Here is a 23,334-nt window from a genome sequence, read left to right as displayed (position 1 = left end):
AAGCGAGAAATAATTAACTAGCATTCTAAATATTGCCACAAGACAAGTTTTCCATGATGCTACAGACAACATTGTCTTCAACAAGGAAGGTAATTACAATGTGGTGACCATTAAAAAGGAGATCCATACGGGCATTTTATCTTTGCCCGTGGGCAAGATAAGAATATCTAGCATGGTTAAATTATTGGATGTACTTATCTGAGGTGGTAGAAAAGTTGTATCCATAATACTTCACATAATAATATATTGGCATTAAATAAATAAAAATGTTAAACATCCTGATAGTATATACACGACGTGTAAATAATATCAGGATGTTTAACATTTATTTATATATTAAACGTGATATTATTCAATAATCCTATATATATATATATATATATATATATCTTTAATTCATAAAAATAAAAACAGTTTGTCACATTTCAATTCCTCCATGTTTGTATACAATATCAGTGATACAATCACATTACATAATTTGCAGTCCAGACGACAACCTAAATATGGAACTGCAACCTATCTCTTCAAAAATCGGAGCTGCAACCTATCATTTTCTTTTCGTGCTCATATCTTTTAAAATCATTAAAATATTCGTTGCCAAATGCATATGCCTGTTATGTTTAAACAAAACTTAAGTGTTTTTTGCGATTTTCCCAAATTACAACCTCATTTTCTGCTAAATCCGAGCCAAAATGATAAATGGAACTGTAACCTACCAGTCGGATTTCGTACATTTTGGAAACATTGCAGAAGTGTTCTCGAGAACGGTTAAAGTTTCAAGGAAAACATGGATATGCTAATACACACTAGGTAGGTGGGCATATGATAGGCTATGTTAAAAAATAAAGAAAGTTTTATAATTATATGTATTACCTTGATTTTCGGCTCGAGTCGAGCGTTTTGGTGACGCCATCTTGCACTGAAACCTACCATTTGGTCACGTGGATTCCCCGCCGTTAATATGGCAGAGATGGATAATTTCAAAAAATGAAATACGGCACAGATAGATAATTACAAAATATATACAATATGGCTTAGATTGACAATTGCAAAATCTGGCACATATACAAACATAACATGCAACTTACATCTGCATATTGTATGATGAAATGCCGGTATCCATTCCAATATGCCGACAGGACATACTGCGTCTCGTTTGTCCTTTTATTTTTACTCTCGCGCACGAGGAAATCCCCGTTGTTCGCGAGGAGTCTCTGCACTTCTTCCCGGGGTAGCACGCCATGGAACCAATCCTCATCCTCGAGCTTCTTCGGTTCAAAGTCTGAGTCATGCTCCTGTCAAAATACAATTGCATTTATAATGAACAAATTAGCATAAGCCTGCACGCACTCAGTTGGGTATGGCCATAGGCATGCATATGATGTTATTGGCAATTAACTGACACTAGTAAAATGTTTGCAATCTGAGTTTCATATAGCAGGGCTTTTCAAAATATTTCATGCTATCCATTACAGGGATGCCAACACAAATTTGTAAAAAAAGAGGAAACTAAGAATAAAACAGGAGTATGCCTATGACACTGAATACAAAAAGTCGGTTTTTTATATGGATCAGATAAAAGGCAACAATTTTATTTTTTAAGTTTAGTTGCCAAAAAAGAGGAAATCAGCTGAAAAGAGGAAAACTGGCATCCCTGTTATTTAAGTAAAGATTCGGTTTTCTTTAACCAAAATTATGATTTTGAAGGCAGTGGTCGAAATGAACACAATCCTGCAAGCCCTGCAGTGGTAAAATGCATTCTGAACTTGCTCAAATTCTGAATTTTATATAGTAATGCTTGTTAAAAAATTTGATACCAAGCAATAGTATAAGAATTCGGGCTTGTCCATCCAAAAGGCTAATTTCCATGACTCTGATGGCAGTATTTTTTTTCGACCCATCTCCCCATTTCTTTTAAGCCATGCATAAACGATGCTGCAAAAATATGTCTACAGTTTCATTTATTGTTCCAATGATGAAATCTGTACTCATAGGTGAAAGAAAAATGCATGTCTCCAGTGAGAACTGGATTCAACAAGAACCTTGACATACCCATTAATTTTATGTAGCAATTTTTATTATTCAAAATTTGATACGATTAAATTATCATATACTGTAATTTATTCATTTTTATTATATGGGAAAGGTGGTTTATAAAGATTCATAAGTGAATTAAAACAGATATTTTAGCCTGCTCTCATATCAAATCAAAAGTCAGCTTACATGGTTGGGACACATTTTCAACGTCATTTATGAAATGATATTACGTGCACATTCACATTGGAGAATTTTTTCCAAAAAATTGCACCCGGTAATTTAAAATGGCTTTTAAGTCAAATTTAGGCATATAATAAAAGGAAAAAATGTTTTTTTGTTTCAAGTTTGAAAAATAATTAAAGTTTCAAAAAAGCTACGAAAAAAATAAATAAACGAAACACTAATTTTATGGTTTTGTTAAATGCCAAATTCTGTGAAGCACTGAAAATGCCATGATTACAAAAAGTCTCAAGTCTAAACTTTGATGATTTTTTTACTATTTTTGAGAAACGAATGGAATAAAGATGATTCTTTGTCATTAAATGACAGCACTAGTCTCAGTCTAGACTTGATACTGTTTGTAATCATGGCCCCAGCATTCAACTAATTTAAGACAATAACATTTTATAGAGTATAACATATTATACAAAAGTAAAAAACAGTACAAAAATAAATAAGCAAAACAATACAGGGTTCGAATTTAACTTTGAGGAGCACTCGCAAAATTTTGCGAGTGCATTTTGAGGCAACTCGCAAAATGACAAATCAACTTGCAATTTTATTATTTGCTTTATTCCCTTATAATATTGTCTAATTAAAGTAGAAACTAACACCTAAGACATATTATGAATATTAAAAAGTATCAATCTTGAGTGACTCGGCTACTAGAACTTGTTGATGGCTTATTCTATTTGGGGGGTATGGAAAGACTCATCTGATGCTGGCAGCTTTTTGATAACAAAACTGTCCAATAATTTGACATTGTTCACTTTGTATATTTACCCTCGCCATCGAGTAAATTAATACCCATTCGACAAGCACGCTACAGATTTCATTAAGTCTATAAGTATTAAAAACAATAAAATAAAAAAGCAACAGTATATGTAGCGTGGATACTTTGGACCATGAAATATATCGATCAACGAAGTCTATTCATTTTGACAGGATGATGGGGTTTTCATATAGTGTGCAAAAGCGCTAAATTTAGCCAATGATTGAGCTAGGTGATTACGTCATTCGTATTTACTTTGTATTATGCATGCCTCGGAGCATCCCGGAAAGATTCGAGATAAAACTCGGCCTTTTCCGTATTTGTTCCATTTTTGAAAACCTACTAGAGCGTGACTCCGTACTGTCTTCTTTATACCGGTAGTGTAAACATGCCACTTATAGGCTGTTTACACTCGACTACATAGCGGAATTAAGTTCATGCTTATTTTACTTTCCTTTTAACATTTTTTGGTCTAGAAAAAGCAACTCGCAGAATTTTGCGAGCTTGAATAAAAGTAACTTGCAATTTCCAAATGTCACTCGCATTTTGCGAGTATGTGAGTCTAAATTCAAACCCTGCAATATTCTATATATATATATATATATGGGCCAACATTTGTAAAGCACAGAAAATATTAAGGCACTAAATCTAATGGCCAAATTTTGTGATGCACAGAAAATATTAAGACAAACTAATGGCCAAATTTTGTGAAGCACAGCAAATATTAAGACATACTAATGGCCAAATTTTGTGAAGCACAGCAAATATTAATTAAGGCATTTAATCTAATGGCCAAATTTTGTGAAGCACAGCAAATATTAAGACATTTAATCTAATAGCCAAATTTTGTGAAGCACAGCAAATATTAAGACATTTAATCTAATAGCCAAATTTTGTGAAGCACAGCAAATATTAAGGCATTAAATCTAATGGCCAAATGTTGTGAAGCACAACAATTTATTAAGACAAATCTAATGGCCAAACTTTGTGAAGAACAGCAGAATATTTCATGCATGTACAACTAGAAGTGAGTCAGGAATTAGTCATTGAAATGCAAGCTGTGAAAATTGTCTACAGAATTAAGTGTGCTTCATCAGTTTGTTGTATCTGTACACATAAAATAAAGCCAGATTAAAACTAGAAATGTGTCCATAGGACACGGATGCCCCCACTTCGATTTTTTGTCACAGAAAATAAGCCATAATGATTATTCAGGATAATCTCAAGTCTTTTTTTTGCAAATAAAGGGCCGTAACTCCTAAATGACAAAAGCGATTTCCATGGCTATCGAACTTGATCAAGATATTATGGTCACAATCATGTATGTAAAGTTTGGTGAGGATTGGACACATACTTTTCAAGAATTAGATTGGAAACATATATTTTTGAAGTATTTTTGGCAAAAAAGGGCCGTAACTCCTAAATGACTAAAGCGATTTCCATGACTATCGAACTTGATCAAGATATTATGGTCACAAACATGTGTTTAAAGTTTGGTGAGGATTGGACAAACAGTTTTCAAGAATTAGATCGGAAACAATCTTCGGGACGTACGTACGTACAGACAGACAGACAGACAGACAGACAGACGTACGTACGGACAAGGGCAACCCTATATGCCGCCACTTTGTGGGGGCATAAAAATCTATTAATACAACTTTGCCTCACAAATATTTGTCAATAGCCAAAGAAAAGGTCGCTTAAAAGCCTGTTTTGGAAAGACTGACTTTTACATATCTTTTATGTGTTTCAAGTCCTGATTAAAAAATCTGGCATGCACATAAGCCGTGGGCAATCGACATAGCATCCACACAGCATGCCCCAGGGTCAGATTTTTCTATTTTACAATGCATTGAATCTTACTGACTGGTGTATCACATCACCTTGGACACATGTATGTTTCACAGTTTTCCCATTTTGAAATTTACTTGGTTTGTCTACCACGTAAATCCCAGTGAATTTAAATATAGGGTCGGTATGTGTTTCTGTACCAATCACCTGACTTTCACATGCTACATATACACACTTTAAACTGGGAAACCATTATGCCCTATTTTAAATGGGGAAACTTAGCTGAGACAGCGACAAAATATTCTTTTAAAGGCCTTGTTTAAGGAATGTTTGGCATGATAATCCAATTTCCTATGTATTCGTTTATTGGCTCAGGGCCATTTAGGGTCCATTTCTATAATAAAACCTTCAAAACTGCACAGCAGGATACTCAGATCAGAGATCTGATAAGAGGGATCAAGGAAAGTAGATTAAGATCAATACACAGAGGTTGTGTACTGTGCACAGTTTTAGGGGGGGGGGGGGGGGGGGGGGTCACTTATAGAAGGCTTAAACAAGGCCTTTAATCTTGTAAAGTGATGTATTATTGGCCTAATACTGCTTGTTTGGGGGAATGATGTATTTGCCTATTTTGGACCATCTGGTGTCTAGCCCCTTTAAATGATCCCATACAAATTTGTGGTCACCAGACATCCTAAACTCACATTTTTTTTACATCAGATATGAATATTTACATCTGCATTAGCTCGGTCGGCAAGAAAACAGCCTTTGCCCAGCAATCCAAAAAGACAACATTAATCTGGCACACCAAATAATTGAAATGTTCAGGATTTATTAAGGTGTTAAGTATCTTTTCTCCTGATAAAAAGTGTTGTTTTTTTTCTAAATTACTGTTTTGGGTTTTAGCCAGAATTTAAAAAGGCCATGGAGATGCAGAAAATGGACTGGGTGCTGAGGTTAAAAAGGGCACATTGAATGGAGCTTTGAAGAACTTGAACATTATAAATCTGGCAGAAAATGTTAAAGAAATTGAAGCTATATTAGATTACAACTGCCAGATATTTATACTCTAAATAAATGTTTTAAACAAAAAAAATAAAATATTTGACAGTCTTGTGCATGTAATTCTACGAAGGCAGAGGGGTGCCATGCTGGTCTACATGAGAGCAAAAGAAATCTTCCGAAAATGGTCAGGGTGCAACATCCTTATATAATCCTTCAGCTAAGAAGTCGACCACAGATGAATGGTTTCTTTAAGTATGCACGAGCAAATATGTATTATTTACAGAGCAGACTTAAGAGTTAATGCCCATAAAATTCCGCATTCGGAACTCCTCGGCCATTTTCCATCGAAAACAACCTCATATGTTGGTTTATACCAATTTATTTAAGCTCGATTGCGACGAAAGCTGAGCTTATAGAGTCTCTCTCGAGTCCGTTTCCTGGGTCAAACCAGTACTGAGTGTCCATATGAGAAGTCACAAGAAAGTCCCCTGGCGGGGATCGAACCCGTGACCTAATGGTCGGGAGGCGAACACTCTACCTCTGAGCCACCCCGACCTCATATGTTGGTACATCAGTAGGAGTAGTTCGTAAAATTTTAAATTTAGTATAGTGTTTTAACGTGTATTTTGTATATATCTAGGTTTAAAATGATTGCCAGTGAAGTGCATTATTGCATAAATAGGATTATCAAGAGTCAAGTCATTAAAGCTGCACTCTCACAGATTTACCTTTTTTTACAACTTTTTTGTATTTTTTGTCTTGGAAAGAGCAGATTTTTGCACTAATATCTACAAGCCAATGATATAAGATTGCTAACAAAAAATCAGATTGTAGATTTTCATATTTCCTGTTGGAAATTAATATTTTATGGCTTAAACCGTTAGTAACGGTTTAAGAAAAATGCATAAAACATGATTTTTTTAACTTAAATATAAAAATCTGCGATCTAATTTTTTGTCAGCAGTCTTACATGACTGGTTTCCATGGATATTCGCAAAAATTGTCTCGTCCCAAGACAAAAAATAAAAAAATGTCAATACGTTCAATCTGTGAGAGTGCAGCTTTAAGTTTAACTACTATATAGAAATAACTACGTGATCTACTTGCAGCATAGTTAAATAAAAAGATTTCTGATATTGCAAACCATCCATTTACATGAGGGGTTGTTTTGATGGAAGATGACTGAGGAGTTCCAAATGACAGTTCCATAAACCTGAGATAAGATCAAAAGGAACATGCACCTAAGTGTTAATTCACTTACAACAGGTAAACTAATCTCAGGTGGTAACTCATTTAAACACCACGAATCATTGTCCTGAAATCGTAAAATTGAACATTAAGATGTTTTAGAACACACCTCTTAAAGCTTATCTCACAAAATAAATAGGGGAGGTAAGTCAACTTACCAGAGGTTATGGCCCTTTGATATAAAGATGTTTCATAACCCAACTCTTAAAACTCGTCTCAAAAAAATAGCAAGGGGATATAGCTCCCTTTGATGAGGTAAGGGCATCTGGATCTTAGGATGCTTCATAACTCACCTCTTTAAACGTAAAAAAAATGGATGAGGGAGGTAACTCCATTTAAATGAGGTAATGGGCCCTTATGATTAAGATGTTTGGTAACTCACCTCTTTAACATAGGTAATGGCCCCCTTTGACATAAAGATGTTTTATAACTCACATCTTAAAATATATATCGCATAATAGAAAAGGGAATATACTCAACTTTCACAGGGTAATGCCCCCATTGACATAAAGATGTGCATAACTCACCTCTTATCACACAAAATAGCAAGGGGAGACAAATCCATTTACTCGAGTCAAGGCCCCTGGACATTAAGATGTTTTATAACTCACCTCTTAAAACTCATCTTACATAATGGAAAAGGGAGGTAACTCCACCTACATAGGGTAATGGCCCCCTTTGACATAAAGATGTTCATTACTCACCTCTTATCTCACAAAATAGCAAGGGGAGACAACTCCATTTACTCGAGTCAGGGCCCCTGGACATTAAGATGTTTTATAACTCACCTCTTAAAACTAATCTTACATAAGAGAAAAGGGAAGTAACTCCACTTACATGAGGTAAAGGCCCCTTTGATGGCTCCGATGCTTCGTAACTCTCCCTACCGGCCATTTCATCTCCATTGTGCAGGGTATCGGCGTCCTTCTTTCCAAATGGCACCTTTTTCTTTAAATTTTTCAGCATTCCAAACATTTTCTGGCTCCCGGTCTTATGCCCCGTGTCTCCATCGCCGCTTGTAACCGACTGGAATATAAAAATCAACATAAGGCAACAATAAATAAATAAAAAGTTTGTTTCACATTTCCCTACCAACATTTTTAGGTAGGTAGGTATGTAGTTTTGGGTTGTTATTTATTTACTTCCTAACCCTTTAATTCCTCACCATGGCTTCCATTAAGAATTTGAAACTGGAAGTACATTTAATAATTAAATTCGTAATTATTTAATTATCGTATTAATTGTGTCATTAATTGTGTCAATTCTGATCAAAACGTTCGCCGACGTGAAATAAACATGATTTCTCGATGAGTAAACACGCATAGCAATCGTGTGATGCAATATTTATTTTCATTGGATGACGGAAATCCTCAAGGACGTCGTTCTTTTCCGTAAACTTCTTTACGCAATTGAAGCTGTGTATTGGAAAAATTGATCAGCGGAAGTGTCAGTGACAAGGGATTAGTAGTTGCTAATTAGTGTTTATATGGCTTCGTGGGGACAAAAATTAGTGGCCGTGGCCGCGTTAGACAGTTGGCCGCTTAATGCACGTACATTATATAGTAAAAACGTAGGGGGGGAATTTGGAGTGGCCCTTTAAGGCAGGTGGCCATTTAAAGCCGGTGACCATTTAAAGCAGGTGGCCATTTAAAGTAGGTGGCCATTTAAAGCAGGTAACCGTTCAACCAGGTTTGTATGCTGGAAGTATGAACTTCCTGTCCATCAATTTTGGAAGTTTTACACTGAAATGCGGAAGTTTAAGTCTCCCGAATACAATATCTTTTTCCTTTTAACTATTTTTCACCAAATATTTTAAATATAAAAAAATGCAATTTTAACTTGTATTATAATAATTAGTATAATTTAAAACAGTTAAACTGATTGACATTCTGACTATAAAAGTAATATCGACAAAAGGTTTTGATATTTTGAACTTCTTAGCTTTCTACTTAGAAGTTTTCTTCACCATTATGGAAGTTTTGTACATCGAAGGAATCAATTTTGGAAGTTTTAACCCATTTCTAGGGAGTAATATACTTCCAATTTTCCTTTCACGAAAGCCCTGCTTCACTCAACAATAGCATATGCCCTAAAATGCCATCCAGTAACACGGGTGATGCAATTTCTAATGTCAAAATTCAGGCCGTGCAAACAAAAACTATAAGAATATGCAAGACTCCATGAAGGTCTACCTCAAGTGCTAGGGAGTGATGGAGAAAGAGGTTGTCTTGCATGTGACACATCTTCTTTATGTACCAAACACATGTGCCAGGAAGCTTTAAAATCACTCTGTTCATGATCAAGTTACAGCCAGGTCAAGACCAACTGTAAACTATCCATATGCATTTATAAAGCAATCCATAATAATTGAACTTGAAGTTTGACCATGAACCTTGAGAAAAGGTCTTTATCTACAGAACACATGCCATTGATTTTAAAATGTACACAGTATTTCTTAAATCCCACTCTCCATGACATAGTCCCGGATAAGTCAAAATATTTTTTTTGTGTTAAAAGTGGTATTAAACCAAAAACTTCTTATTCAAAAATGGAAATAATTAGTTTATAAAGCAACACATAATTTTGGACCTAGTTTCAGGAGTCACTAGAAGATGCAACGTTTTTTATGCTACCTGCGACACAACATCTAATTTTTACCAACATAAAACATAAAAAACTAGAAAAAAAATACCAGTGTATCAGCACCAGTCCCCTGTGTGTCAATGTCCATGGCTTTATTTGGATCCCTATCTCCCAGAGCACGTAGTGGGTCTTCCACGACTTTTATGACATCAGATTTTGTCGATATTTGGCTCTCCACTTCGGCTATACGTTTTTTCAGTTCCTCGAAGCGTTTGCGTTTCTGGAGAAATCTGTAATGGGTGTTCAGCATAGGGATGTTTAGTTAAGACATTCATTAATTTTGAAACCAATAGTGTATGTTTTCATGTACAAAAATGGTTTATGAATTATCATTCCATTGGCTGTAACAGGGCATCTGATTGACCTATCAGCTTAAAGGATGAAACTGTTTATGCGATGTATTTGAGGAGGGTTTACCTTTATAAAGTTCGGTTTTGTTTTTATTTAAAGCTCCAGTTAAAAAGAGCCAAACTATTGCAAATATTTTTTCTGTGTGTATAAAATTTGTCAAAAGAATCAAACTTGATAATGCATTAAAATTACAAAACAGATTATTTGCAATAAGGGCTAATCCAGTTAAACATATACCCCCCAGGGGGAAGGCAATTATTTTAATAGTGTATGGGTTGGCATGTTTTTTTGCTAATTTGGACCCCAAAGGGCTTGACATATATTAATGCCTCTATAGGAGGAGTGGCATAATTTAAAAGTGCCTCCCCCTCCTGGGGGTTAAATATTTAAATGGAATAGCCATAAGCAATATTGTGCACCTTTAGCCAAATCAAATAAGTAATATTATTCTCATGACGGCATAAAAGGACACAGAACTGGTTTCTGCCGCGGAAATGGACTGGAGAGTGATTAAAATCAAGCAAAAATGAATTAGTATAAACCAAAACAAATCAGTCTTAACCCACTCACTCGCTCCTTTCCTCGTCCGTTAAAACTGACAGTTTCCCATTTAACTCTTGAACCCGCGAGGCACATGTTGATTTTTCCGTCCCAAGTTCTGTGAGCTCCGTTTTATATGTATTGATGCTATCGGATAATGATGATTTTCTGAAAAACAAAATTTAAAAAGACTTATTGAAATCATAACTAATTGTTATTGATTTAAATTTCACCTATGAAAAAACACACCTAAAAAAGATTAAATATCACATATATCAATGCTTTTGTGGTGTGCTCATCAGAAATGAATTATCTCCATAATGATGATTAATTCTTTATAAATGTACCAAGTTTCATCAAAATATCTTGAACCCAACATCTGTATCAAGCATCAAGTTTCATCTGTATATCTTGAACCCAACATCTGTACCAAGTTTCATCAGAATATCTTGAACCCAACATCTGTACCAAGTTTCATCAGAATATCTTGAACCCAACATCTGTACCAAGTTTCATCAGAATATCTTGAACCCAACATCTGTACCAAGTTTCATCAGAATATCTTGAACCCAACATCTGTACCAAGTTTCATCAGAATATCTTAAACCCAATATCTGTACCAAGTTTCATCAGAATATCTTAAACCCAACATTTGTACCAAGTTTCATCAGAATATCTTAACCAAGCCTCTGTACCAAGTTTCATCAGAATATCTTGAACCCAACATCTGTACCAAGTTTTATCAGAATATCTTGAACCCAACATCTGTACCAAGTTTCATCAGAATATCTTGAACCCAACATCTGTACCAAGTTTCATCAGAATATCTTGAACCCAACATCTGTACCAAGTTTCATCAGAATATCTTGAACCCAACATCTGTACCAAGTTTTATCAGAATATCTTGAACCCAACATCTGTACCAAGTTTCATCAGAATATCTTAACCAAGCCTCTGTACCAAGTTTCATCAGAATATCTTAAACCCAATATCTGTACCAAGTTTCATCAGAATATCTTAACAAAACATCTGTACTAATTTTCATCAGAATATCTTGAACGCAACATCTGCACCAAGTTTCATCAGAATATCTTGAACCCAATATCTGACCACAACACAAAGGCTGTGACAAGTCTTTGTTTAACTTCATTTTCACAAAAAAATACAATTTAAATAAAAGTGTCACTTAAAGGGACTTATACACCAGATTGGTTTTCTGTAACAAATCTCAAGACAATTATTAATAAGATGTTTAACTCTTTGATATCATAATGGAAAAAAATACCAAAATGTAAAAAATAAATCAAGTCAGAGAACGGGTTCAAACCAGTGTTGCCAAAATTGCAGTTCAGTGTCAATCCACTGTGCTACGAAGGTTTACCCTAAACATTTGGAATATTTAAGCTATATACCTAACTTGGTAATATCACATGATAACATCGACTAGCCAATCACGCATAACAATGAATTCTACTAGGTAGACATACCTTGTAATCATTTTTAATGGAAAAATAAACAAAAACTACGAAAAATAAATCAATTGTTAACTATGTGGTACTTCATTTAGTTAATTTCAATGCATTGTACACATCAATACCAAGTTTATGTCAATTACCGACCATTTTCTTTTTTTTTGCTATTTCATCATACAGTGTATAACCCCTTTAAGTAAAAAAAACTTACAGATGGTTGAGAGACTCCACAGTGAACTCATCGAGTGCGATCCTGTTTGGTACTAGTTTGCCTTGATAGTCATCGAGAATCTTGGAGTCGAAGTCTATCATGATTGGGGTAAAAGGTTCTGACCTGAAAATATATTACGAGTTTATATGCCAAACATTTGCCTATGGCATACATGCCATATTTTCTGCAGACCATTCAGGGGGATTTGTTCAGAAAGAATGAAAATTCAGGGGGATTTTGGTAGTATTCAGGGGGATTTTTTAGCAGGTCTAAGTTTGCGAAACTTCAAAATATTTTAAGACGCAAGTACGAAAAAACAAATGGTGCAAAAATTCATATATATATATATATATTTACACCTCAACTACCATTCCTTAAATGAGATTCCTTTCGGCAATTGCGGTTGTCATCCGATGAACGCAAAATCTTGATTATGTTTGGATTGCGAATCAGCGCATAACAATGTACATGAAAAATTATTTATCTTGCCATTGTTTGTATTGTGTCTGCAGGTCCCTTTAACAATAAATTAACATTTTCGAAAGTGTAAATTTATAATATGTTTAATGTATTGTTGCCATAAGTGTTTCAAATTTTCGTTTTAAAAGTGATTATAAGAGGTTGATCTTTTCTGGCGTTATTGTGATGTCATTTGACAGGGATGTGATTGACCTGGCAGCTGGAGGGCTGAAACCATTTCGGCCATGGGTTCTTGGGGCACTTTTGGGATCAAAACCACACTGCCGTAAAAGAAAAACTTTTGGCTTTTTTGAAGCTCTTTTGAGGGTTCTTCTGACTTTAAATTTGAAGTTAACTGGGATTTCAACCCTAACAACCAAAAGCACTCTAGTATCTTTTTTTAATCAGCTAAAAAAAGTAAGGGAGGGCATTAGATCCACAAAAATCCGCGAATCCGCGGACAAATCACATCCCTGTTTGATTAACTGTTTCAGGCTACGGTCGGGTCAAACTATTTACAAAATGACGTGAAAGGAGAACTGTAAGGTTTTCTTTGATGAAATGAAGTATTGTTTTAACAGCTCTTGAACAAATAATGAACTATTGGTGTAAATATAAGTAATAAGTTGCAGGATTGATGTCTCGGGAATATGAACACAGTTGGGCTGGTCAGAGCACGCGTGTATTCCCTCCACACACTTTAACCACCCCAACTGCAACATTTTTTTTAGACATTTTGAGATGGCAATTGAGAAAATTGAATATTATTTTTTATAAAATGCTAATAGTTTGTGTTAAAGATGCACTCTTACGCCCAAATAAGACACAATTAATAATATTGTTTTAATATTAAAATAAAGACGAATAAATGTCAAAAACAATGGTTCTTAGGAAGGATACCAAGTTTAATTTGAAAGAAAAGAGCATACGAGGGTTAAAGGGTATTTCTAACTTATGAGACTATAGTTGACCACAGTAAATCTTTTAGCATTCACCAATCATTTAATATTTTTGCCCTTTCTGCTCCTAAATTCACGGTTACAATCTTTTTATCAGTAATTAATATTTTCCATAAATGCATTATTTAGTAAGTACTCAAAGGTTAATCAGTCAAAAGTGATGTCTGTTAAATTATACATGTGTATGTATTGATTTTGAATAAGAGTGTCACTTTAAATAATACATTAGTCATGGACATAATGAAGCTAAGTTACTACTGACATATGATATTAATATCTGCATTTCATACCTCTCTTATTCACATAGTAATATTATGTTGCAGGAAATTTATAAAGAAGTCTGTGTCTTCCAAAAAAACTGTCATACAATTAGAAAAACAGCACAATATAGATTGATGCAACTTATTTGATTGTAAGGATAAAAACAACATTTTAGTAAAATGAGTAAAAAATAATAATCCATTGATTTTTTTTTTTAAACTGGCATCAACCCATCGTGCTGAAATTAAATTTGATTCATTTAAATAAAAAGTGAATAGAATCAAGAATGTGCTTAAATTTGATGACTTCCTTAGTATCTGCTGTTAAAGGAGTGTTATAACTTTTTATTAAATGAATTAAAAAGATTAGCCCTCTGTTTTGATATTATACGAGTCTCAAAGAAAAACCTAACAGCAAAACTTGAATATTTACAAAGAAGTGAATTTATTTTTTTATTCTAATGCATTATAATTTTTAACTCATTCAAATTTACTGATCAACAAAAACATGCAAAGAATTTAGGTACAGATTAAAAAAACATAATTGATATTTTGGAGCTTTTTTAAAGGGACTATACACCAGATTGGCACCAAAAAAAGTTGTTTTTTTCTTTTATGAATCTCACGACAATTAATTAATGAAATGTTGTACTCTTTGATATCATAATTGTAAAAAAATACCAAAATGTAAAAAAGAAATTGAGGTTTGAACCGGTGTCGCCAAAATTGCAGTCCAGTGTTATATCCACTGTGCTATATGAAGGCTGACCCTATATCATTGGAATATTTAAGCTTGGTAATATCACGTGATAACATTGACTTTCCAATCATGCATAAGAATGAATTCTACTAGGTATACACACCTAGTAATCATTTCGAATGGAAAAATACGAAAAAACTGCGAAAAATAAATTATTTGTGGTACTTCAGTTAGTTAGTTTCAATGCATTGTACACACTGATACCAAGTTTATGTCAGTTTTCAACAATTTCCTTTTTTTTTTTGCTATATGGTGTACATCCCCTTTAAATCGGGAACTGGTGGCCATAAAGCTATTAGTTCCTAAAGCCCATTTATTAAAGTTAATATTTGTTTAGCTGTACCTAAATCATATGCTTTTCTTTGTTATTATCATTTAAGTCAAAAGAGTTATTAATTAAGAAATATAACACACCTTTGGGGGCTGACTGACCGGTCCTTATAATGCCATATGGCCTGAAGTGGTGTGTTATATTTCTTATACCGAACACTTTTCATTACAATTCAATAATTTTAAAGCGATTTAAATGTGTTTTATTGAACAAAGCTAATAATGTTTACTTGCGACAAGTTTTCGCTGTTGTGAAAATAGCAAGCGGCATTTACCAATTGTATGACCGCTGACGTCATTTAACTAGATTTTCATCAAAATACAATGATATAATATGGACTGATCAAGATTATATATACAAAGAAGGGACAAATTAATGTGAGGTATAATATAACAAGATAATGCATTAAAATTTTGAAAAAAATATATTTTTGAATCAACCTGTATCATGCGCCTTTAAGCTTACTTATATTTGGAGGCAAAGTCCTGTGTATATTCTTTGTCAGGCTTTATATCCTTAACTGCCTTTTCGATGGTGTTGAAAATATTGATATGGTCTTTGGAAGAGAATGTGGTCAAACTTTGGAACTCCTCCAGTAAGTCTTTGCTGAAAAAATGAAAAAAATAATTATCAAACGATGATATTGAATCTGTTTATGAAAATATTCGGTAATGGAAGATGTCAATCCTTGGAATTCCTCGAAACACTTTTCACCGGGACAAAAACCTGGCCCACAGAGCTCACATGTTTAGGTGTTCATTTGAAAAGGGGCACAACTGGATAATTATCACAGTCAGAGTTGTGTCCCTTGTTAAAACTACTTTTATTGTCTCTGGCAACATAATTATTACCAAGTTTTATTTGAATATCTTGAACAAATTAAGAAAAAATTATGAGTTATGAATAACGTCAGGTTTAACAACTTTAACAAAGACAACAAGGTTATAACAATACCGTGAAAATGTCTTTTCTTGAAAAACAAGAGCTGTCACAGTATGTGACGAATGCCCCCGAATGTGACATTGACCTACGAACAAGGTCAGTACATGAAAAGTTTATCTTGCCTTTACGTGTCAAATACATATGGCAAGTTATTTTAAATTGCCTCTGAACATCAAAAAATACCACCCATACTTGACAACCTACACTGTTATGTCCTTATATTCAGAATTCCCTTGTGAATAAACACTGTATCTTTCACCTTAGAGGAAGGGACACGGGTCTTGCACAAGACACATCGTCTTCGTATGTGGAACACATGTAGCAAGTGATTTTAAAATCTGTCCATACAAGGGAAAGTTACAGCCCGGACACGACAACCTATACTCTATGTCCTTATATGCAGCACTCCATTGTGAATAAACACTAAGTGTGACCTTGACCTTTGAGGTAGGGACAGGGGTTTTGCACGCGACACGTCGTCTTGGTATGTGGAACACATGTGGCAAGTTATTTTAAAATCTGTCCATACAAGGGAAAGTTACAGCCCGGACACGACAACCTATACTCTATGTCCTTATATGCAGCACTCCATTGTGAATAAACACTAAGTGTGACCCTGACTTTAGAGGTAGGGACACGGGTCTTGCACGCGACACGTCGTCTTGGTATGTGGAACACATGTGGCAAGTTATTTTAAAATCTGTCCATACAAGAGAAAGTTACATCCCGGACACGACAACCTATACTCTATGTCCTTATATGCAGAACTCCATTGTGAATAAACACTAAGTGTGACCTTGACCTTTGAGGTAGGGACACGGGTCTTGCACGCGACACGTCGTCTTGGTATGTGGAACACATGTGGCAAGTTATTTTAAAATCTGTCCATACAAGGGAAAGTTACAGAGCCGGACGGACGGACGGACGGACGGTGCGATTTTAATATGCCCACCTTCGGGGGCATAAAAACAACAACAACAACAGGAGCTTAAACAATAAATTTTAAATATTCAAAGATAAAATGCAGGAGCTAAAAAAATAAAAGTTTGGTGAGGATTGGACAAACAGTTTTCAAGAATTAGATCGGAAACAATCTTCGGGACGTATTTTTCAAGTCTTTTTTTGCAAATAAAGGGCCGTAACTCCTAAATGACAAAAGCGATTTCCATGGCTATCGAACTTGATCAAGATATTATGGTCACAATCATGTATGTAAAGTTTGGTGAGGATTGGACACATACTTTTCAAGAATTAGATTGGAAACATATATTTTTGAAGTATTTTTGGCAAAAAAGGGCCGTAACTCCTAAATGACTAAAGCGATTTCCATGACTATCGAACTTGATCAAGATATTATGGTCACAAACATGTGTTTAAAGTTTGGTGAGGATTGGACAAACGGTTTTCAAGAATTAGATCGGAAACAATCTTCGGGACGTACGTACGTACAGACAGACAGACAGACAGACAGACGTACGTACGGACAAGGGCAACCCTAAATGCCGCCACTTTGTGGGAGCATAAAAATTAAAACTGTCCATGATATTTTTTTTCCATAGACAAGATCTGTCAATCCATCACACTATACGGTTGTTTTTCACCAGCCTTCAACCAATGCTCACCATTGTTCGACTAATATTTCCTGACTAGCCTGGTGGTGATCGAGGAAACAAGGTAACGTTTTCCTGCTGTAATGTTCTTGGTGCGCTCGAAGCTCGTTTAACGACATAATGTATTTGTTATGGGTCTTATGCAGTTTTACACTCGCAAGAACGTAACTCTGTCGGGCACTGTCAACCTTATTACCTCCCTTGCCTGAAATAGAAATGAGAATTGACATATACATATTAATTCCTTTATTCTACAAGACCTTTCACAATCTTGATGGCCAAGTCAACTTCATTACCTCCCTTGCTTAAATAAATGCAACCTAAAATATACATGATTTACTCCCTTTACAGTTCGAAGGACATAACTATGCCTGGATATGTCAACTTTATTACCTCCCTTGCCTTAAAAAATGAACAAGAAAAACCATCTTTTTATCTCCCTTGCCAAAAGAAACAAATCAAATGAGTTGAACATTAACAGCAAACTATATTGTGTGTCTTTAAACAAACCAGACAAATTGACACTCAATATTGATGTTGCTGTTGTTATTCTTCTTGCTGTTGTTGTTGTTTTATTACTGTTGTTTAATTGCTGTTATTTTTTTTTTTTTAATGGTTGTTGTCGCTGCTGCATTTTTGTTGGTGTCACTGTTGCTTTTTGCTGTTATTTTTTGTTTTGTAAAGCCTATTAAAAAAAAAAGCCTACCTACCCTACCTGTTTTTCGAAAGGATGTAACCCTAACCAAACCATTTTATTTTTTGGCCTATTTAAATTGTTAATTGAATTCTTATTAACCAATATCATTGTCATGTGAGATAATTGTTAAATATGTTATCTACAATATGTTATCTATAATATGTTATCTATAATATGTTATCTATAATATGTTATCTTATATGTTATCTATAATGAGGGACATCTAAGCCTGTTAAGATATCTCAGGTATAAATAATCTGGAAACCTATTGTATAAGAACAGTATCTACAGTACACTCAACGAGTTAGACCCACTTTCCGTTTCCCTCCACGGATTTTTGCTATCGCGGCCAACACAATGATTTTTTCGACTGTCCGCGTTCCTCAGAGTTTGAATTTAAGGCCCTCGGAGGGTGATAAATCGACCAAAGAATAACGAACTTGGCGTTCCTCGGAGGGGTTAACTCCGCGAAAGTCTGCGGACACTAGATAAGAATCTACGCTAAAGTTAATATTTATTTTATTAAAATTTTCAACAGATTACGATGGCTCCAGTAAATTGCTATTATTCTTTTTCCTCTGCCCGTTTTGCATGAAGTTAGCTTACCACAAGAATGCAGTCGTATTTCACTAGTTGCACATGCATCTTATAAACATGTTTTTGCTAATGACTGATAAACACATTTCTTCCCAGAAATTCTAGGTTACACATTTTTGGAAAATCAGGAGGTCAAACACGCGTTTAAAGTTCACAGCGCATGGTTTTGAAGGCCTTCTTGCTTCGTTTTCTGTGGAAAATTCCATGAGACGTCATAGCTATTTTTAACCACCAATAATAAATAGTATATTCTACATTGTATTGATCACGCGCTTGACGTCAGAGGTCATGGTTCAGAAACGTGTAAATAGTCGGCTGCTTTATGATGCAATAACTTAGTGGATATACTTTTATGATTCAATGTTTATAATTCAAGACAATATTCAATTGGCGTTTACGGACATAAATACAAATTAAACGTTGGTACATGTAAGAATCTTTTACGCTTAGCAATGTGCATAAGCATAAAAATAAATAACTTCTAAACAAGAATGATTTCTTGCTTATCTGATTAGACTCGGAGTTCCGCCGCGGGATCATAAAATCGATTCTAGGACATTTGCCCCCCCGGATGTTTGCCCCCCCGGATGTTTGCCCCCCTTTTGGACCATCGCGGACATTTGCCCCCCCGCCGTTTTCGAGGGGGCGGACATTTGCCCCCCCGCCGTTTTCGAGGGGGCGGACATTTGCCCCCCCCCGGTTTTATAAGTTTATACCAAGATATTAAAAATATATTAATATATAAAAAAAATGAACATTTTTTTCTTTAACTATTTGTTCAATTTACGTGCAAACTGCCAACCGATTTACACCAGTTTGTATGTTTGTCACTAATTACATATAAATACAGATTACACCGTTCAGGTCACACATGTGACGATGTAGGCTTAGGTAAGACAACAATGTAAATCCTTTTATAATATTTTTATTAAATCAGAAGTCATATAGCACATTTATAGCACTCATATATACAAGTATATACAGCAAAAAAATACGTTTCTGTTCTCTGAATGGTATGATAAGTAATTCACTAATCAAGATCAAAATAGCACATTCAAATGGAGGGGGGGCAAATGTCCGCCCCCTCGAACATTGAGGGGGGGCAAATGTCCGCCCCCTCGAAAACGGCGGGGGGGCAAATGTCCGCCATGGTCCAAAAGGGGGGCAAACATCCGGGGGGGCAAATGTCCGGGGGGGCAAATGTCCGATTCTCAACGCTCATCGTTCATATGAAACTCGGCGGAAAGCCAGCCACTCGGAGGAACTCGGGGGGGATTCAGGGATGTGATTGACCTGGCAGCTGGAGGGCTGAAACATTTTCTGCCATGGGTTTATGGGGGGCTCTTTGGGTCAAAAGCGCACTGCTGTAGAAGAAAAATGGCTTTTTAGAAGCTCTTTTGAGGGCAGTCTGTACGAAAGTCATTATCACATTGCAGGACACGAGGTCCTGCAATACAGTCTACATTGCAGGACCGGACCAGTTTTTGCAGGACCAAAAATTTTATGTATATCTTAGTGAAAATCAGAGCTTCCAACAGGGTCTAAAATCCAAGTCAATGACTCTTGAGATCTGATTTTCAAGAGTCAATATCAGATCTTCAAGTGTCATTGTTCTTCACTGTTTTTACAAATATTTGGTCTTTCTTCATAAATTATAGTTCTCATCTGTCAGAAGATGGCATTGCAAGGTACATGATTATCCATACGTCCAAAACTGAAATAAAAAACAACAAACAAATCCAGTGTTTTATTAGGATCAGCTGTATTAATCCACTTTTCATTCTAGAAAAATCTCAAGTAAGAGAAAAAAAAATATTATCAATATTACTTACAATAGTATATCCGTGCTCCAGTCAGTATTTGAAAAGGGTAGGGTGCTAGGCTATTAAAGGGCACTTTTGATGCGCATTGAATGAGCCCTAATGGGGTATAACTGCAAGGGTCATTGCTCAATTCTTAATGTGCATGTGTAGTAACTACTTTCAATACTACAGTAATCATAAGTTTGCTATGAACACTTAAGCTGTTATTTTTACTTTAATTAGTGTCAAAATTAGGTATATTTTGTATACTTTAATTTCTGAAATTTTGCTCTGTCAAACAAAAGGGCACAGAAGGGTGGAAAAGTACAGCAGGGTGCCATTTTAATAAATGGCATAACAATAAAACAATAATAAATCTATAATATTACAGAACTTTATTGTACACTGAAAACGTTTTACGCGTTCTTCTTTCACTTTAATTAAGATTGACAGAAGGTAAGCGTGCACCTGTTTCCCGTGCTTTTTAGACCATGTGCAGGGTTGTCAATAAGTTTTTGTTGAAGCGACTGAAACAGAAAAGTAGGTGGCCAGCTAGGGGATCCGTGGGCATCCCCCCCCCCCGGAAAATTTTGAAATTCAGCGCTTCATTTCCTGCATTCTGGGGCATTTTGGGAGTATTTAATTAATTAACCCTTCACTTCATAGATACGCAATTTTACTTATCTATCCATAGCTTCATACATACCGAGATCCACGATCGATAGCTTCATAGATACTTAATTTTAAGTACTTGTAATGTAGGGTCATTTATTTTCATATCTGTTGCTTGTTTATTTGCTATAAATTTATTTCCATGAAGTATTAACGTCGATAAATACAATGCACTAAAAAAACAACACTATTTTACTATTTTAAGAATTTTGGAAAATCGCGAAATAAGGTCATTGGTATCAAAGATGTAAAAAAAACGTTGACTGCGCAGGTTTGTGGGCATTCCTGTCTCGTTTTCCTCGTGGAAACAATTCTGCAAGTTATAATTAACTACCAATAATACAACTATATTTAATTGATCACGAGCCTGACGTCACAGGTCATGGTTCAGAATCGTGTAAATGTTGAATAAACAAATATGCCGAATCGTAAGATATTGATTCCGATTATCGGAAAATTTAAAACCAGTCAAGGCGCTGCTCTAAATTTCGAAAAGAGATGTTATAAGCGAAAAGGGCCGTTTGTAGCGGTAAGGAACATTTATTACCAAAGAAACTCGCCAGCATTTTTTTTTCTTCCGGAAAGGTATCCGTTAATTTGCATAATGGGCGGAGTTAACACGTCATTGAGTTTGAGTGCTGCTAATTGACATGGAAACCGTTCAGATTCCAGATCGATAATCAGTTGTCACTTCGGGTGTTAATTGCTCTTGACTTTAATTGATTTAAAAGGCATTTAGATCATGCCTTGCGGCTCCTATTAAATGATTAATAATACACATTTATGATGCATCATTTTCGGGTCATTTACGATTTCTGTGCGTCAAAACCCGGGGAGCTCGGGTCGATAAACGCCCTGATTAAGTTGGTTTGATCAAGTAAACATAGGTTAGTTAATAAAATTCACATGATACACGATTAACACAGTATTTATTTAATCATTTTGCCCCACAAATTATTGCCGGACAAGCGGGCCTGCAAAATAGCTGCGATTGTCGGACCTCGTCATTTATTACCGGCGGGAGCCGAGGTCCGACGAACTTTCGTACAGACTGTGAGGGCTCTCCTGACTTTAAATTTGAAGCAAACTGGAATATTAACTTAAACAACTGAAAGCAACCAAATAATTTGGGGGGGTGGGTGGGGGGGGGGGGTCTCTGGGGCCATTAGATCCGCGGAATTCCGCGGACAAATCACATCCCTGGGATTTTAGCGAGGTCAACAGTTTTACCCTGGGAGGAAACCCGGGATCATCGACTTCATCCCTTGGAGTGAGCGAGGAAAGTGGGTCTAACTCGTTGAGTGTACTGTATGTAGTTCGGTCAAAGTTATCACAAAATATTTATTCAATAATGACAGTTGACCAACTTTAGTTTAAACTTATATATTTTACATCGATTGGAAAAGAAATTATTTCAACATTATATAAATGATCTTGTTGTCAAGCTGTAACACCAGAGTGTGGTCTTGTGACTTGCAGGAAACCAGAGTACCTGAAGTAAACCCACTAGTCTGACCTGGTGATCACAAACCACACTGCGCCCAGGCCGTTAATCGAACCAGGGTAGCCCACGTGAAAAGGGAGTGCGATAACCACTGCGCTTAAGGGACAACCAGTTGACCTGACCAATCAATATGCTTGCATATGGAAACTTATCAAAACATCACCTCTGGTCAACATATAAAAGTTGAATACAATTGGCCACTGGCAGCCTATAAGTATTTTTTAAAACTGGTTAAGTTTGGGCAAAGTTATCCAAAATGTTTATTGATTGGTCAATATTTATAAAACAAATAACAACAGACCAATCAAATCGTTTTAAAGAGTCAACTAGCCAAAACTTGTTAACCTACAGACAACTTTATCAAAGTTTAAAACAATTTGCTGATGAAATCAATTTAGTTAAACTGGTTAGTTATTTTGTCTTGTCAAAGTTATGCTAGGTTTACATTAGGC

At 35.5% G+C, this 23,334-nt stretch overlaps 1 protein-coding gene across 2 annotated transcripts in view; it reads right to left on the bottom strand.

The window, feature by feature from the left end:
• The window catches only part of LOC128221355 (tyrosine-protein kinase Fer-like), a 57,211-nt gene that overhangs the window by 14,644 nt on the left and 19,233 nt on the right, over positions 1–23,334 (bottom strand). The window contains exons 6-13 of one of the 2 annotated variants that reach the window (XM_052929952.1): positions 17,623–17,815; positions 15,524–15,664; positions 12,290–12,412; positions 10,637–10,774; positions 9,765–9,945; positions 7,910–8,098; positions 7,086–7,139; positions 1,089–1,295 (exon numbers count right to left, since the gene is read on the bottom strand). In XM_052929952.1, coding sequence (XP_052785912.1) covers positions 1,089–1,295; positions 7,086–7,139; positions 7,910–8,098; positions 9,765–9,945; positions 10,637–10,774; positions 12,290–12,412; positions 15,524–15,664; positions 17,623–17,815 — 1,226 coding nt within the window. The remainder of the gene's footprint in view (positions 1–1,088; positions 1,296–7,085; positions 7,140–7,909; positions 8,099–9,764; positions 9,946–10,636; positions 10,775–12,289; positions 12,413–15,523; positions 15,665–17,622; positions 17,816–23,334) is intronic. The other variant, XM_052929953.1, reaches the window with a different exon arrangement.

The sequence above is a fragment of the Mya arenaria genome, chromosome 16, assembly GCF_026914265.1.
Source record: "Mya arenaria isolate MELC-2E11 chromosome 16, ASM2691426v1".
Lineage (NCBI taxonomy): Eukaryota > Metazoa > Mollusca > Bivalvia > Myida > Myidae > Mya > Mya arenaria.
The sequence above is the reverse complement of the archived record's forward strand: the minus strand, read 5'-3'. Positions and strand labels throughout refer to the sequence as shown.